This window comes from Trachurus japonicus, chromosome 21 (assembly GCF_045865225.1).
Source record: "Trachurus japonicus isolate A0001 chromosome 21, Traja_1.0".
Lineage (NCBI taxonomy): Eukaryota > Metazoa > Chordata > Actinopteri > Carangiformes > Carangidae > Trachurus > Trachurus japonicus.
The window spans coordinates 10,144,906-10,162,471 of record NC_140927.1 but is presented as its reverse complement, the minus strand read 5'-3'; the positions used below and the strand labels follow the sequence as shown (position 1 = coordinate 10,162,471).

The window sequence follows — 17,566 nt, the reverse complement described above, 5'->3', positions numbered from 1 at the left end:
GTGCTTTGATGCTGCGAACATATTTAATTTAGGTATTTGTTTTGTGTTCAGTTGATATGTTTACTTTCCTTCATGTTAACCAGCATTGATAAAGATGTCTTCTTTTATGAAACAAAAGGAATTAGCGGCAGCTGAAGGCATTCACGCCAAAAAAACAACATAGACAAAACAAACAAGCTAAGGTTTAAATTTAAACACAGGGCCCTCTATAGGGTATTTAACTTTTGTTGTTGTTGCCTTCTTCCACTTTGTTTGATTCATGATTTTGAAATTCCACTGCCCTCTGCAGACTCATCGTGCTTATGGAACCAGTTTGCCTGCTCAAAGAACAAGTGCATTGCCAAGCAGTGGCTGTGCGATGGAGAGAACGACTGTGAGGATGGCCTTGATGAGAGCATGCAAATCTGTGGTAAGTGCCCTTTCAGATGTCAAGGAATCTACTGTCGATATAAAAGGTCATATACTGTAGCCACTACATAATGTGTGACAGCTCCATGTGTTCCTCTGGCAGAGCCGGAAATGAATGGAAAGAAATATACTAACCTTAATGAGACAACAAATGAGACTGCAGGAGTTTCTGATGACTGCAGCGGGCACTGAGGCCAACAGATTTTTCATGACTGAGACCCAAGAGGAACAGTTCAATGAGGAAATGAGATGTGTGTGTAATGAACAATACAATAAAAGAAAAAGAAAAAAGAAACTAACCAAGATACAGAGACAAAAAAATTGCTGTGCACCTTGGTTGGATAATTGGACGGTAATGGACTGTCAAAGAAATATTAATGAATAGGCTCAAAGGTTTCTGAAGCACAATAGTCAAAGACACAATATGCATGTTAACTGCAGATGCCTAACTGAACTGCCTTTGTTTCTCAGTGCAGCCACTTTTTCCTCTGTTTTGTTTTTCCTTAAAGGCCATCCTTAACATAAAGGACCATATTGCTGACTTGCAAAATGAAAGTAAATAATTGTTACTCACAGTGGTACAGTCATTTTATGTAAGATCTGCTCAAGGGAAACTGCTGCACGATGGAAATGTGTTTGTTTGGGTCATAAAGGGATATCACTTAGAAGTTTTTTAACATTGTGTGATCTCTCTGCTCTGAATAATTGAAATAACTGGTGAAGATTCAGAGATAAGAGAGGGTATCATCTTAACACAACAGAATGTATCTTCTTCAGTTTAATATCCTTTGCACTCATTATTCTCCGTGATGCATTTGAACCCATTGTATCCTTTGGCTTTTGAAAGTAGAGCATTTGTTCCTCTTTTCCTCTCAGGCTCAGTGACATGTGCTCCAGGTCTGTTCAGCTGCCCTGGATCGTATGCCTGTGTTCCAAAACGTTGGCTCTGTGATGGCGAGAGGGACTGTCCTGATGGGAGTGATGAACTCTCTGCAGCTGGCTGTGGTAAACTGATACTGAATAGCTAATTGCAGTTATATATAGTTTAGAAACCATTGCTTCTCTTTGCTTTGTACGTATAACTTCAGATTACACTGTATAAAACAATAGCTGACAGATCACAAAACCCACTAGACACCTACTGTAAATGTCTGTGCAAAGTTTATGAAAGAGAAAACCAGCACATCGTGGGAAGTTGTAGACAATAGGAAGCTTTTGCAAAACTGCATCCCTCCTTACGTGGACTAATCTGGATCGCCTCTCACAAATTTGGATTGAAGCAATCATCTATACCGTCGCTGTCTCTACCTTTATAAGAAACCAGTGGACTAACTTAAAGGTACTGTAGGGTTGGAGATCCTGGGAAACGGTTCTAGCTGGCCACATTTTGAAAATACAAGTCAAAAGTCAAAGCCCCTTTCCTCAGACTGCTTTCTGAAGCCACGCCTCCAGAGCAGTTCAAATCAATGTGAAGCCGTGACGGTTTTGTTAACTGTGCGCCAGCTTTTTCTCGTGGCTCATTCATTTGGAAGAAAACACCTAACATCATAATAAACCACTCAGCATAAAGCAGGTAGATCACCACCTACCAGACTTCAGTGTGGTACATTATATCATTGTTGTTGTCTTTTCCACCGTTGCAACTTGTTGAAGACTCAGACGAGGGAGAGAGAGAGAGAGAGATCCAATTGACTTTAACGTTTAACGATGAATGTCTGCTGTTTTTACAGGATTGACTTTTTCATTTTTGTGAAAAAGCATTTAATTACTAATTGGTTGCAATCGGAGTATGAAGAGGATTTCAAACAATTTTGTAAAAAATACTCCAGAATAGGATCTCCAACCTTACCATTAAGGCTTACTCACTTACTCGCTTACACACGAAACACATTTCTATGTTTAGAAAAAATGGCCCTTGAACCAACTTTTTATCTATTTTCTATCCATTAGCACCCAACAACACATGTGATGACAGCTCATTCCGCTGCCGCAATAAAGCGTGTATTCCCCAGCGATTCGTCTGTGATCACGATGACGACTGTGGAGATGGATCGGATGAATCAGTGGAATGTGGCAAGTAGATTTATACGTATTGCTCTTTTCCTCTTCAGATTCACTTTTGACATGTGAATACAGTTTGTTTTAATTGAAAGATGCACACAAACAGTTGAACTCTCCATATTTGTATGTTCTTCAATCATAAAAAGGCTTTCTTCTACGGACATCTAGTAGCTCATCATCAGTGGAAGAAGACTCAGATTATATTACAGTACAGAATTTACAGATATTAGGGCAGATCAATGGATAGATTTAGCCAGTCATTTGTACAAAATTTTGAGTTAAAACAATATCATTTGGAATCGTGGAATGATTATGTATGTAAATGAGTACTTATGGTTTACATGTCTACAGTACAAATGTTGTAAAGTACTGTATACTGTATAGACTACACTTTGAAATCAGGTTTTTTGCAGCTGTTAAAGAGATTGTTTTTTATTATTCAATCTGTTGATTGCTGTTTCTTTCAATGTCACAACTACAGGGAATTCTGTGCCACTGCCTTTGTTGCAATTCTAATAACATGTATTTAACTTTGAAATATTGGCCAATTCCACTGTAAACACCATTATGCCTCCAGATGGCTTGATTAACATTGGCATTAACAATGATATTGTAAATGGTGATTTGTTGTAATATGAACTCGCAAATCTCGCCTCGTGCAGAGTTATCTTACAGTATAGTAGCACACACAAGTCTGCCTTGGCTCTACCAGAAACTAAAGCTGTTTCACTTCCGAGCTCCTGTGTGAGTTGATGAAAAACTGGCGATTTCTTTTTCTTCAGTCTATCGCTCCTGTGGATCTGAGGAATTCCGCTGCAGGGATGGCCGCTGTCTTCTCAGCTCTCAGTGGGAGTGTGACGGCTATGCAGACTGTCCCGACCGTTCTGACGAGCTGCCTCTGAACCTCAAATGTCTGGCCGCAGGTAAGACTGCTGTTTGGCTCTCAGCTGGAATCCCTTCATCAGTGTCACCAGCAGCGTCACTCACCCAGGAAACGGGTGGAGACATATGGCGGAAACAAAAGGTGTTATGACCAGGACAGCTCCCCTGAAAGGAATTCATCTGCCGAGATCCATTGTTAGGTCAAACCCTAACTTTGCCGAGGAATCGCAGGACGTCGTGTCAGTGACGGACTTGTGTTGCTCTTTTCAGGAAGCTTATGCAATGGCTCCTTCTTCATGTGCTCCAACGGACGCTGCATCTCTGAGGGGAATCTCTGTGACGGGAGGGATGATTGCGGAGACCGGTCAGATGAGAGGAACTGTAACGTGAACGAATGCTTGAACCGCCGGATCAGTGGGTGCACACAGGACTGCCAAGATCTCACTGTGGGATACAAGGTAGGTGACCAGTGGACCAAGTCAGGTGGTTGAATGTTCTTTGCTGGCTACAGTTAATCCATGAAGCTCAGCCAAGCTCCACTAAGTGTGAATTGAAAGATAACAATGGAAGATGTATTTAAAACAACAGACAAGCAAGTCACTTTGTGAAAAAGTAAACACCCTTCAGCAAGGCTGCTGCAGAGTATTCAATTCTAAATATGAAATATTCAACCAAGTGCGACTTGCATCATATTATTTAAGTATATTACCATGATATCCGTTATTAATTTAAATAATTTACCCCCCTACAGTTTTAAGCAATAGCGTCACTTACATTTCAACGGTAGGTAAAATGTGGATTTTATATTAATAATAGTGTGGACATGAATGATTAATGACCAGTAATGAATTGAGCCTCCTCACATCATTAAACAGATAAAGATGGGTGGGAGCGTACATACATTTAGTAGCTCACTTTTTGAATAACCTTGAACGCTGCAAGGGGAGTTTAATGATATGCCAACAAACGGTCTGAGCATTCTGACTGTGCAGGGCGATTGTGGCACGCAAAGTTAGGGTTGAATGCGGGTCAAGGCCACATCCGCTCGAGTGTTCTGACGGGGCAATGTCGTTGTCAGGCTGTGGTAGTTCATGCCTTCATCCCAGGGTTTTTCTCTCCCACTCTTCCATGCGATGGTGCTCACCGCATCAGAAAAGTGTCTGAAAGCTCAGAAAAACCTCTCTTCCCCCCCGTCATGACCAGGGCAGAGCTGGACAGAGAGCACATCAACGCAGACCCTTAGCTCATCCATTTGTGGCCTGAAAAGGGAGATCAGCAGAAAGGGCCCTCAAGGTTATAACTTTGGATAAGAAAGGGATTTGCAGTGGGTCCAGAGCAGCTGATACAAGCACTTTCAGTTATTTTGGGGTGCCCTGGTCACTCAAGTGCGAAGAAAGTCTTGAGCCATAGTCTGTGTGTATCAAAGCTTTGACAACAAGGCATTATATGAGGAAGAAAACTCAATCTTTCAGTGTTTCATGTCTCAGAACATAATTTCTGGTTGGTTTGGTTGTTTTTTTAAAATTTTTCATAATGTCATAATAGCTAAGCTGATGCTCTTATCTTCCATTTGCTGCAATACTGATCGACATCCACTTGTGTCTCTTTTGTATGATCAGTGCAAATGCTGGCCGGGTTTCCACCTGAAGGATGATGGGAAGACTTGTGTGGATATTGATGAATGCTCCACTACCCTGCCCTGTAGTCAGCGCTGCATCAACACTTATGGCTCCTTCAAGTGCCTTTGTGTGGATGGTTATGAAGCCCTGGAGCGCAATCCTAATACATGCAAAGCTCTTTCGGGTCAGCCTGTGTATTTTACCTTTTTTGTTTTTGTTTTTCCAATACGGAAAATTTCAGTTTTCAACTATGAGTCCTACTTGTCCTCCAAAGCTACATGTTCCTCATTTCAGCTGAAGAGCCCTTCCTCATTATGGCAGACCACCATGAGATCCGGAAGCTGAGTGTGGATGGCTCAAACTACACCATCTTGAAACAGGTAGGGGATTCCTGTGTCATAGTGGAACTGTGTCTGTATTAAAGCACTCACAAGATGGAGGATTAGTCAGTCCACCATTATCAGATCAACATACTGCTAAGAGACATCAACATCTTGTCCTTTGTGTTCCATTGTTGACCTACCCTGCCCGTCATAAAAGCTACAAAAGCATTGTAGAAGCACAAATCTTAGAAGCAGTGTGATTCATTTTAGTGGGAATCATCACCTGTACAGTATGTTAGGGGAGCGTATTGAACAATAAGGCAGCAGTTATCACAGGTTGAATCGTGAATATATTGCTTTGTACTGCAGAAATAGTGGATATTGTTGAGAAAGATAGTTTGAAATGTTCACATTATGACAGAAGGACAATTATGTGTTTCAGGCTTTTGAGAAAGACACACCATAGTGTAGAAACATTTGCAGTCTGTCACAAATCATTCATCAAGTTACATTCTTTATACTCTCTAAAGTTGGCTTTCTAGCTCTGTGCCATCTCTGAGAAACATTTGATTCAGCTGCAGATTCATGAGCGACACTCAGACAATCCATTTTCACTCAAGACTTTGCATCGCCGCAATAAAGGATATTCAATCTCTCGGTGTAAAACTCCCTGCGTAGGTGAGTGTACTTTGCAGCACAGAGGCAAGTTTTGTGATTAAACCTGAAAATAGTGCACAAGCATGTCAAGTGTTGTTCTGTTAAAATGAGATATTTAATGTCCATCACGGTTTCCCAACCCCAAACCACATGGGTTTAGAAAAAATGTGATTCTGGTTGGCACAGAGCAAAATCACCCTATTTAGGACCCCATGAAAAAGCTATTTCAATCATTCCTGGGTCTTGTCACAGCTGCTCCGGGCAATGCTTGAATCTGACTGCTGATTACCATAAATGACTGGCTGTGATTTACTGTAAATCAACCAACGGGTATCATACAGTCTCCTCTCAGTGTCATATTAACCTCTCGACTCCATACACTCTGCTGTCTATATAGAGGTTCACATTGGCTACCACTCACTTTAACCACAGCGTTTTAGCAGCAGCTGACCTAAAATCCTACCACTCCATTACGTATCCTATTGAGAGTATACGTTCATGACATTAGGTGAAATATAGCTCAACTAATCATTTTTCATTACGTATGGCTTTTACTGTGAGCATATATTTGTCCTCCCACCTCAAACACAAGTGGCTCTCAGTATAGAGCTGATATTTACATTTGGTTCCTATAGTAACATGATGACCTGGTCTTTTTTTCATTTATATTTAAATTCAGGTCACATAGTTATGTAAATTAATGTCGTTGAGAAATTACTTAATTATGCCAGGTTCTACATGACTGGTGAGTTATAGCCTGTTGCCACTAAATTAGATTAGTAGTTGGTTACTATAGAAACAACACCCTCTTTAAAGTTGTGCTTTGGGTCAGTTGCCAAAACCCAAAACAAAATGAAGGTAGATGCCAAGTAAACTTTACACAGCACTTTAAGGTTTTACTTTCTTTCTTGAGAGGAACGCAGAGGAATATGTGGAACAGGAAATCAGTGGCATGATTCTGCTGTCAATGTGACGACACTGATAAAAGTGGCACAGAGGTTTCATTGGTACAGCTGATGTTTATAGTGGAGAAAGGTTCCCCCAGGACACTTTGGCGCCTGTCTGTGAGGGTGTTGATGATCTGATGAAGATGTCTCATTTTGCCTGTCAGATTATCTGACACCTTCTCTCAGCACCCACAGCGTCAGACAGCAGGGTGGGGGCACTTGTTTGGTGAGCAGCTCTGTCTGACTGACAGTGGGGTCCTGCGAGTATCACAGAGAACGGAAGTACCGTCTGCTTTGATAGGTCTGCCTTTCACCGGCTCTTCAAATGCTTGTTGCAGGGCGGTGAAAGGTGGGTAAACCACCATGTCAATACTGCTCTCGAGGTAAATATCACATCGAATACTGTGGAAGTGGTGTTAATTTTTCATTCTGCTGGCATTTTCAGCCTCTCTCATCTACAGTATCTATTAACAGGGTTTGTGTTGTGTCAGATAAAATTAACATTTTCAAGTGAATAAAAATCTTCATTCAGGTTTGGCTTTAGTCTTCTAAGACGCCAGATGTTACAAACCCACATAATAACATATGTTTGAGTTAATACTGTGCGAAATTTGAATATTAAAACATTAATTCTCTCAGGCTTCTGCACCTTTGTTGCTAGTGAGAGTCAAAACTTCAGAACTAACCTAATTGTCAGTCAAACAAAAAATGATATTATGAGAGTGACTTTTTTGTGTATTCATGTTGTGTTTTTGCTCTATTCTCAGGGCCTCAACAACATCATCCACATAGACTTTGACTACAAGAAGGAATTTATCTACTGGGTGGACTCAACCAGACCAAGCGGTCGAAAAATCAACAGGATGCGCCTCAATGGGAGCGACCTAAAGGTACCACAGAATTAAGCTGCTGTATTTGTATTTGTGCTATTTAACCAAGATGCATTTTCTTTCCTTTGCTTCCTCTGCAGTTAATCTAATCTGTGTAAATTATCAAGAACCCTTTAAACAAAATGTTCTACTCTGGAGTGAATTATCTATACAAGACAGGAAAAACGTGTTGATGAAGTGGCTAATTATCTCAGCTGATGATGGGCACCCTTTATCTTTTTATCGAGTCAACATAATGGATTTCTTTTGTCAGCCGCCAACAGCCTTTTAGCTTGACACCAATGAACGCATGTTAGTGATCTTAGAAATGTCATCAGTGGCTTCCAAATACCTACAATTGTGAAGATGCAATGATGCTCTGTGGTGTAATCACCAAGGTTTGTCTGGGTCATGGGATCAGAGCCCAGGCACTGGGGACTCTGGGACTTCAGCAGAACACCTGCTGGGCCCCCGTCCTACATCTCATTAGCAGTGGTGTATGGGGGCATTAAGCTCATTCAGCTCAATTACTTCCACGCTCTCGGTTTGAGCCACTGCCACAGATTAGCAAGAGGACAAACTGTCTGAGACACAGATCACGGAGCTTCTCACATCAGGTTAATTAAAAGAGAAACTGATATCCAGAGCTCTACTATGAACCAAGGAAAAAGATAAGAGCAAAGAACTTGTTTCTATAAATACATGATTTTAATTTTAACCAAGACATAGATTACCTTTAGACTTTCTGACATTTATTTTATTTATTTTTCAAACTAGTGTTACTCCATTTAACACATATTGTGCTCAGGTTCTTGAAGTCTCTTTATTCAAGTCGTGCACAGAATCTCCCACAACAGAGTCATGAGAGAGGAGCTCCCCGAACAGAGAAAGTCATTAGTATTTAAGCACGATGGAGAGTACTCATAAGACACGTCATACTGCCTAGCAACGGCCAGGACATATGATCAACATGGTTAAATGAACACTCAGTGTTTTTCCATCACATACATTTAATTATGCAAAAATATTAGATATATGACAGCTGATTGAAAACACATATGTGACATAAATGATTGATTGATCCCATAAGATCAGATGTACAGTAGCATGATTCCCCTGTTTTATATTATTAGGCTTATCATCCAAAGTTAAATTTATGTGTGGCCTCCTTGCTGCAATCATTCACTAAATGTTGCTATAGTGACACAATTGTTGTATTCCTTTATGGGAAAACACAAAAAGGACCAAAGCCTTCCTGGAATCCTTTATATGACCTTTGCTTTAATAAATGCCTGTGAGAAAAAAAGGCTTATGTTGACTCAAGGTGAGCCCACACCCAGTGAATGCACTCATCAAAAATACTCTGTAGGTCTTTTTTGATTAGCCATATTCACATTATAACCCTCAGTTCCACATGAAGGAGTCTTTTTGATCAGTACAGTGAGTTTTCTTTAACAAAAAGAACTAGAGGGACATAAGAGGCAGCCTAGACTTGTGCCACTACGATATATTTTCATACAAATGATGAAACAAAAAAGATCATTTTACTTGTTTATTTATTTATTATTTTGGTAAAAAGAGTTTCTTATTTTTAAAAGGCAATGCCTTTATCTGCCAGCTGGCACGACACTTGTTTATTTTGAGTAACAGTATTTGCAAACTCAAAAGCTGAACTATCTCGGGGATATTGTTGGAGTTCCTACATAGGGTCTTCATGTTTGTTTACATGAACTGACAAATAATTGTTGTCAGATACTTTGGTTTTCAACCAAATCTCATACCTGAGTTTTATGAAGACAGATCAATGAGATATATAAATCGGTCCATGTTTCTGACTATACAGAGTTCTAGACTGCCAATTTCCCTCTTCTTCCTGTTTGTCGTTGCACTGTGGTGCCATGTTAATACAGATCAGGTATACAGTCTAGTGGTAATAACTCTAGCATGAAACTGCAGCTGTGCACTCATCTGGCGAAGCCACCTTTTTATTGTGCAGAGGTACACAGACAGGCCTCTTCGGAGTCACAAAATTGTTTCCTGCCACTGACTTTCACTCTTTTCACTCAAGTGCTCTTTTCAAAGCAAGTGCAGTTGTGGCCTTGAGTCACAACGTGTCTGTACTGAATTAGACTAATTATTTTCCTACTAATGTCAGCTGCAATGTCACACAGCAGCAAGAATGATTTGTGCACTGCATCTACAGTATCTAATTTGAGAAATGTGATGTGCATAAATATGCATAGGTCAAACAACATTGATACATTAGTTAAGTCTTTGGACACAGCTCCTCAGTCGCACAAATGAGTGCACATAAACAACTATGTTTTTTCGTCAGGGAAAAATGTCTTTACAAGTCTTTCCTGCATACCGAGTAAGTGAGACCACTTTATGTTTATTTATTTATTTGGATCCCCAATAGCTGTTACTCCTGCAAAAGCTACTGTTCCTGGAGTCCATGTTAAAACATGCATATAAATCCAAATAACAATAATATTTTACATGAATACATAGATGAATACAATTTCAATACTAATTTCCCCCCTACACACGCTCACACCCACACACACAAGCACACACACAGCACCTTCCTACAATTCCTTCCTTCCTTACCAAATACATTGAGATAAAATTAAAAAATAAATAAATAAATAAAATCAGATAATCAGCAAAAACAGGTCACATATTTTTCAGGCCTTTGCCAGAGAATAACCTTTTTAAACTTTCTTTACTTGTTGCTTGGGTTGTGATAAATGGCAGCTTATTCCACTCAAAAATGGCTCTAAACATAACAGTTTTTTTATGGCATTAGTTCTTGGTCTAGGAATCATAACATGACCCCTTCTCACCTGTCTTTATGTATTATACAGTATAACAGGTAACCAGCTTCCAATAAAATTCTTTTATGTATTTTTATTTTTTTTCTACCCAGTCAGACAATCTTTCACCATCAGATCCCATCATGTTGTTATCATTTGTGGGAAGGGGGTGAGTCTGTGTGCTGGTAGGAAACCCCTCGGGGTTTAGACACTGGTGGTGGTCTTGAGGATAGGAAGAGGAGAAGCTTGAGATCTGGATGTGATGAGTGTAATGATGAGTTGAGTCTGATTGGATTAGTAGACTGAAAGTGGCGGTCGCAGTGATTTGCCTCGATACGGAGGCTGGAGGTGAAGAGAGGTGGAGGAGGGGCTCAGCACTGACAGCACACAGCAGGACAGAGTAGGGCAGATTTTACAGCTGATTGACATTGTGGTGAGATGTGATTGGTTGGTGAACACCTGAAGTCAGCTCATTAGGACAAGTGAGAGAGGGAGAAAACAAGACAACTGGGAATACTATCTAGGTCAATAGAAATAAATTATATGTATGTACAGTATGTCTCTGTAAGCCAGTCTTTCTAGCACTATCATTATTATTGTTATTATTATTGTTATTATTATTATTATTATTATTATTATTATTATTATTATTATTATTATTATTATGTATTTTATTTCAGCTTGTGGTTTGCAGTTAGAATCTTAAATGATTGCCTTGTAGTTCAATCAGCATCAGTTACCATTGCTACGGCAACAAAAGTAGACTTGAGCTTCAATAAAATCTGTCCCTCTCAACTCTAGAATGTTCATTTTGAAAGATAAGCACTTGACTTTTCTTGGTAAAGATGACCATATCACTGAGAGCATGTCTTTAGAGATCTAGAGATTGATGTTAAGAATCTGACCCTTGTATGTGCTCTTAAATTTGCCATGTTTCTTGTGAATCCTACCTTTTTTCACTTGTATTTTTCTTGTATTTTTGTATTTCCTTACATTTACTGTATCCTTGAAAGATTTTTGAAAATGTTTTCCAAGATGCACAAAGAATTGATTTTACTCTCCCTTCCTTTCTAGATAGTCCACAGAACAGCAGTACCCAGCGCCTTAGCAGTGGATTGGATAGGGAAAAACCTGTACTGGTGTGATGCAGAAAGGAAAACACTGGAAGTATCCAAGTCCAACGGGCTCTATCCTACTATCCTTATCAGTTCTAGCCTCAAAAACCCCACCGATCTAGCTCTGGACCCCCAGACAGGGTAAGCATATCATCACTACTGTAAAGCTACCCATAGCATGCATGTGTTTGCTTAACAAGAATTTATCTCACAGCTTGAAGGAGAACAGAGAGGTTTTTTTCTTTTTTGAGATGCTTTACCTGGAACCTGTTAGATCCATATTTCAGTATGTCACTGCTCATTTTTATTCCTCTCATATTTGCTTGCTGTAGCACACAGCTTCTTGAACTGTGCCCTACATCTCACTAGGTACGTGTTCTGGGTGGACTGCTGTGAACCCCCTCACATTGGCCGTATTGGCATGGACGGTCGAGGGCAAATGGTTATCATTGACACAGAGATCTATAGCCCCACTGCGCTCACTATTGATTATACCAACAAAAGGCTTTACTGGGCAGATGACAACCACATCCTGTTTGCCAACATGGATGGCACCCAAAGGCGCAAAGGTGAGACTGACGTGTTGTACATTCAAATTAAATAGTTTGTCATTTTGGGAATTTGACATGCACATTTTCTTAGCAAAGGTTAGATGAGAGGTGTGACAACATCCCATATCTGTCTCTTGCATATGAAGCTCGAGCCAGCAGCTGGTTATCTTGGCTTGGCACCTCAAATCTGGTTTTGTATTTTGTTCTAATGGGGATAGATTATAAGGATGAATGATCCTGAAGGTGCATCATTTATCTTTTTTTAGGAGTGGCTGTATCGATATTGCTGCTGTTCATGTCGATAAATGCTGGAACTTTAAAAATGGTGTTACAGGGGTTTTGGAAATGATATCAAAACTAAATTTAGTAGTTAACCTGATAAATGGATCCTCTGCGGTTATGATCTTTCAGACATTTGAAATGGTACTGCACTGTATGAAATGTGTGCTGCTATTACAGAGCAGCATACTGGTTTCAAAACAGAATGAAACAGGATTTAATTAGGGCTATTTGTCCATCTCCAGTGTCGTATGACCACATCCAAGGGGTAATGGCGCTAACTTTGTTTGAGGACTTTGTCTATTGGACGGATGGGAAGTCAAAATCACTACGCCGTGCTCACAAGACGTCCGGAGCTCAAGGAATAGAGCTCCTCAACTCCTGGCAAGCTATCAAATCCATCAAGGTCTACCACTCACTGCGCCAGCCTGAAGGTACGAAGTCCAATCTGTTCATTCTGTCCTCCCATGCGGAGCAGTGGTTACAGGCGTCCGTTCTACTTTTCAGAAGGAAGTTGTTTGTGTAATTAAGTTTGAACTTGATTGTGTTCTTCTGTCCTTACGTACAGTACCTAAGCACCAGTGTCAGATTGCAAACGGAGGATGCAGCCACCTGTGTCTTCTATCCCCCGGTGGGGAACACAGATGCGCCTGTCCCACTAATTTTTATTTGGCTGCTGACAATAAGACCTGCCTCTCCAACTGCACCTCCAGTCAGGTATAGGCTACATTTTCTCTTCCTTTTGAAATCTGTTTAGTTTGCTCATGGTGTTGCTTTTCTATCTGATCAGTATTTTACCCCTGAAGGCAAATTGTTTTACTCTCATGTGCTTTCCACCTCTGACATATACTGTAGTTTTCAGGAAATGGTTGTGTATTGATTTTGACTTTGGCTTTGAAGAGTGTTGAAGCTTAGACAGAGTCAAGCATCCATTCTGACTTCAATATCTGTGTTCTGTTTGTTCTTTTTTTTTATTTTTTTTATCATCATTAATTAAAAATGACTTTTTCTGTGGTCCGGATAGTTTCGCTGTGGGACAGATGAGTGTATTCCTTTCTGGTGGAAATGTGACACGGTGGATGACTGTGGGGACGGATCAGATGAACCTGCTGACTGCCGTGAGTGGCCATTAAGATAAAGACACCTTTTTTTTTTTTTTTAAACCCTTATTTAACCAGAACAGGCCCATTGAGATCAAGACCTCTTTCACAAGGGTGACCTGCCAAGAAGGTAGCAGCAAACATCTTAATGAACAAGATAGATATACAACAATAACAAAACAGTTGTTTGTTCTTTTGGTTTGTTTTATTTTAGTTTTCTTGTGCATGTTTTTTTTTTTACTTTTCTGTCCTGTTTTGGTCATGTTTTGTTGTGTTGTTGGTTTTGCTCTGTTGTTTGTCTTCTGTCCGTCTGTTTTTTTGATCAGTGTATTGTGGGTTTATACATTGTATAAAAAAACAATAACAAAACAACAATGAAATATAAAGTGCGAGCAAATTTGACAAATAAAGCGCAGTTGCTATTGTTACAGTAACAATTTATAAACATAGGCACTGTTCGAAGGATTTCCGTTGTCAGTTTCTTAAGACAGAGTGGAAAATTCCAGATGAAGCAAGTTCTGATAATTTCAGCTCAGATTGGAGGGCATTCCAAGAAGAGGGGGCAAAGAAAATGAATGTTTTTTTTTCCGTTTCAGTTCGAACACAAGGAACAGAGAGATACAAAATGTCATTCGAAAGTAAGGCATAATGGCTTCCAGTCCCTGAAGAAAAGTACATAAATATATAGGAACCGTGCCAAGAAGAGCCTTGTAGACCAGAGTCATCCAGTGTGTGAACCGCCTTACGTTCAGGGAAGGCATGCCGGCTTTAGCATGTGTTCGCAGTGGTTTGTGAGGCAGCTACAGTGGTAGACCGGAGTCAAGGGTTGTAGACAGCTGGTTGAAGCACACATATACACAACATCCCCATAATCAAACACCGGCAAAAAAGTAGCCATCTTCTATTTTAGTGAGCAAAATTGAATTGGAACTGAAGGGACTGACATGTTAACATGTTTGCCATGTGTCTGCCCTCCACGCAAACTCTGAATCTTTTTTATAGACTCTGATTAAGCTCTTACTCCTACAGTTTATACACTGGGTTATTGTTATGGCTTCTTTCCCAACAGCGGAATTCAAATGTCAGCCTGGGCGTTTTCAGTGTGGCACCGGCCTCTGTGCTCTGCCTCCCTTCATCTGTGACGGAGAGAACGACTGTGGTGACAACTCAGATGAAGCTAACTGTGGTAAGGACAGAAAAGCTTAATTTGAACTTGCTGACTGCTTTGTTGATATTTACAGTGTTCCCATTTTATTTTATTGAATTTTTGACATGTTTACTTCAACAATAATCACTTAATTCTTTGATTTGTTGTTCAGCCTACAACTGTTTTGACTAATAATTTATCAAGAAAGATGAATGCATTTTTGTTGGTTCATATTTAGTCAAAAGGTTTGAGACTTAAATGGTCAAAACAAACAACTTTAAGGCATCATCTTTGGCTCTACCTGTGAGAGACATCTTGTATTTGACATTTTATAGACTAAATCACTTATCACTTACTTGAAATGGACAAACGTACCCACTACAGCTTAGTCAGTACAATCTAAGCAGCAATCTGAGCACGTTTCTCACAGTAAAACCAACCACACCATACAGGTGTTCACTGGAGTGAATGTACAGTTTTCATAAACTGTCTGGTGTGTGTAAAATCACTACCACTGTTAAAGCATTTCTTATTGATTTAACCTGTCACTGCCCCTGCTGAATGTATCTTTCAGAGACATACATCTGCCTGTCAGGACAGTTCAAGTGCACCAGGAAACAGAAATGCATCCCTCTTAACCTCCGCTGCAACGGTCAGGATGACTGTGGTGATGGAGAAGATGAGACAGACTGCCGTAAGCCTCTGTATTACTACTTTCACAGTGTCTTAGAAATGTCTGTACTGAGCTTTTAGAGTATGAAGCTTATGAATATATTCCCTGTTAGATCACACAGCAACAACTTTTCAACAAAATCCTCGAAAAGTCACAATTTAAAGGGTTCTGATATTTTTGCAAAGATGTAATCTAACTGATTAAGATAAATCACCTTAATAGTGCATTTCAACATTGTTAATTAATTTCTGTGCTTAGACAGAGTATGCTGTGCCATTAACATCACATAGTCCTCATTAAGTATTCCAGAAGCAACCCTTGTTATGGCCTGTGCCTGTGAAAAGGGATTAGATATTGAATCACACAGAGGATAAGAGCAGATTTTCTCTGCCATGATGTAACTCATTAGAATATCGCACCCCATTCAAGTCTTTCAGACTGCTGCATTTGTCTTGCATGTGATTGCAAGGGGTTAGAGTAGGGGGAAGAGAATGCAAAAAAGTCAGGAGAAGAAAAAGAGACTTAAAAAATCCTTTAATTAAAGTAAGGCTAATTACTTCACCTCTTCTTAGACTTCCAGCATGATTGGATGTGGTTTTGTAATGAACACTAGACTGAAATTAAAATGCTATCTGAAACAATGTCAGGTTTAATACAAGCAACTATTGCAACCTTGCTATAATAGAACACTGCAAAGGTGTTCTATATCACAATAGGTTTTTTGATGTTTGAATAAATGTTCAGGTTATTTCTTCCAATTCAAACTTCTCTCTGCACGGGGATGTGGGTTACATTCCTCTTTCCCACACTTCCTGTCTCTGTGGCTGCAGCTGAGAGCACCTGCTCCCCCGACCAGTTCCAGTGTAAGGCCTCCATGCACTGCATCTCCAAACTCTGGGTTTGTGACGAGGACCCTGACTGTGCTGACGGATCAGACGAGGCTAATTGCGGTGAGTTGTGGAAACCCACTTAACCATAAATTACACCACTTTACTTTTTTCGGAGTTAAAGGGCAACAAATCAGATTTAATCTGAATTAATTTTACACTTGGCTTGGCGCTGGTCTGACTCAGTCCTTCTACTTGCTCTCACCACCCATCTGACTGTGCTGAGGGAGGATGCATGAAGGACAGCTCTTCTTGTCATCACTAAGGCCTTGGCATTATGATTTCAGTTTGCCTGGCATTTTCAGCCTCTGTCAGTCTTTTAACGCACACATACACACACAGACACACACAGACACAAAAACACACCTAATCAGTTTCTCAATACTGGAAGTTGTCGGTCAAAGCCAAGGAAACAAGGGAGAGAAACAACCTTGGGAACTTTTTCCTCCTTAATAGAAAAAAAAAACTTTCTGGCATTAGATTCTCTTTGGTTGGCATGTCTCTGTAAAGAGCAAGAATGCTTTGATTTGTCAACACCACAATAAATTCAAAAGGCCTTAACATTTTACCAAAGAAAACAAGCATTTGGACCAACTTCTGTCCTGTCCCACCTTGAACAAGCTAGACAAAGTCACTAGCCTTTCTGAAGTTGCCAGAGATCAAACATCTCTTTAATCATGAAAAATTAAGCAAGTTGTAATCTCCTCTGTTCTCTATAGTGTGCATGCACTGTATTGTATCTTTCTTATTTATATCAGTCCCTTTCGTCTCCTAATCTTTTGTGTAGACTTAATAGAATAAAAATGTTGAAATATGTGAAACCAACCAGTCCAGCGCTAATCTACAAGAGGAGTGATTACCATTTCCCTTGTGAGAATTTACCCTCTTCATTAAGCTTTTAATTTGCTTTTTGGGTTTGAAAGGATTGTTCAACATCCCACTTTACTAAACCTTGAGTGAATAATAGAGGTGGAGCAGAGTACAAATTCAAAGTTTTTAATTGTTGTCATGCACATTTAAAGTTGAGCTGCTACTGTATCAATCTGCTGTCCAATTTTACATATGCTGAGGTCTGTAAAATATATATTTGATATTTCACAAATTGCAGCTCCTACAACATTTGATGAGTCTAATATTATGAGTTTCATCACCAGGCCTGGGTTATATTGTTATTGAAACCAATGTGTTGCTTCAATGATAAACTGACCACTTTCCCAGTATACACTTTTGAT

At 39.9% G+C, this 17,566-nt stretch overlaps 1 protein-coding gene across 2 annotated transcripts in view; it reads left to right on the top strand.

The window, feature by feature from the left end:
* lrp1bb (low density lipoprotein receptor-related protein 1Bb) overlaps positions 1 to 17,566 on the top strand; it is a 288,370-nt gene that overhangs the window by 231,734 nt on the left and 39,070 nt on the right. For both annotated transcript variants that reach the window (XM_085766198.1, XM_085766197.1), the window contains exons 51-66: positions 290 to 409; positions 1,285 to 1,413; positions 2,359 to 2,481; positions 3,252 to 3,392; positions 3,622 to 3,809; positions 4,971 to 5,154; positions 5,265 to 5,350; positions 7,665 to 7,787; positions 11,657 to 11,838; positions 12,067 to 12,266; positions 12,773 to 12,961; positions 13,096 to 13,244; positions 13,552 to 13,645; positions 14,697 to 14,813; positions 15,349 to 15,468; positions 16,278 to 16,397. In XM_085766198.1, coding sequence (XP_085622324.1) covers positions 290 to 409; positions 1,285 to 1,413; positions 2,359 to 2,481; positions 3,252 to 3,392; positions 3,622 to 3,809; positions 4,971 to 5,154; positions 5,265 to 5,350; positions 7,665 to 7,787; positions 11,657 to 11,838; positions 12,067 to 12,266; positions 12,773 to 12,961; positions 13,096 to 13,244; positions 13,552 to 13,645; positions 14,697 to 14,813; positions 15,349 to 15,468; positions 16,278 to 16,397 — 2,265 coding nt within the window. The remainder of the gene's footprint in view (positions 1 to 289; positions 410 to 1,284; positions 1,414 to 2,358; positions 2,482 to 3,251; positions 3,393 to 3,621; positions 3,810 to 4,970; positions 5,155 to 5,264; positions 5,351 to 7,664; positions 7,788 to 11,656; positions 11,839 to 12,066; positions 12,267 to 12,772; positions 12,962 to 13,095; positions 13,245 to 13,551; positions 13,646 to 14,696; positions 14,814 to 15,348; positions 15,469 to 16,277; positions 16,398 to 17,566) is intronic.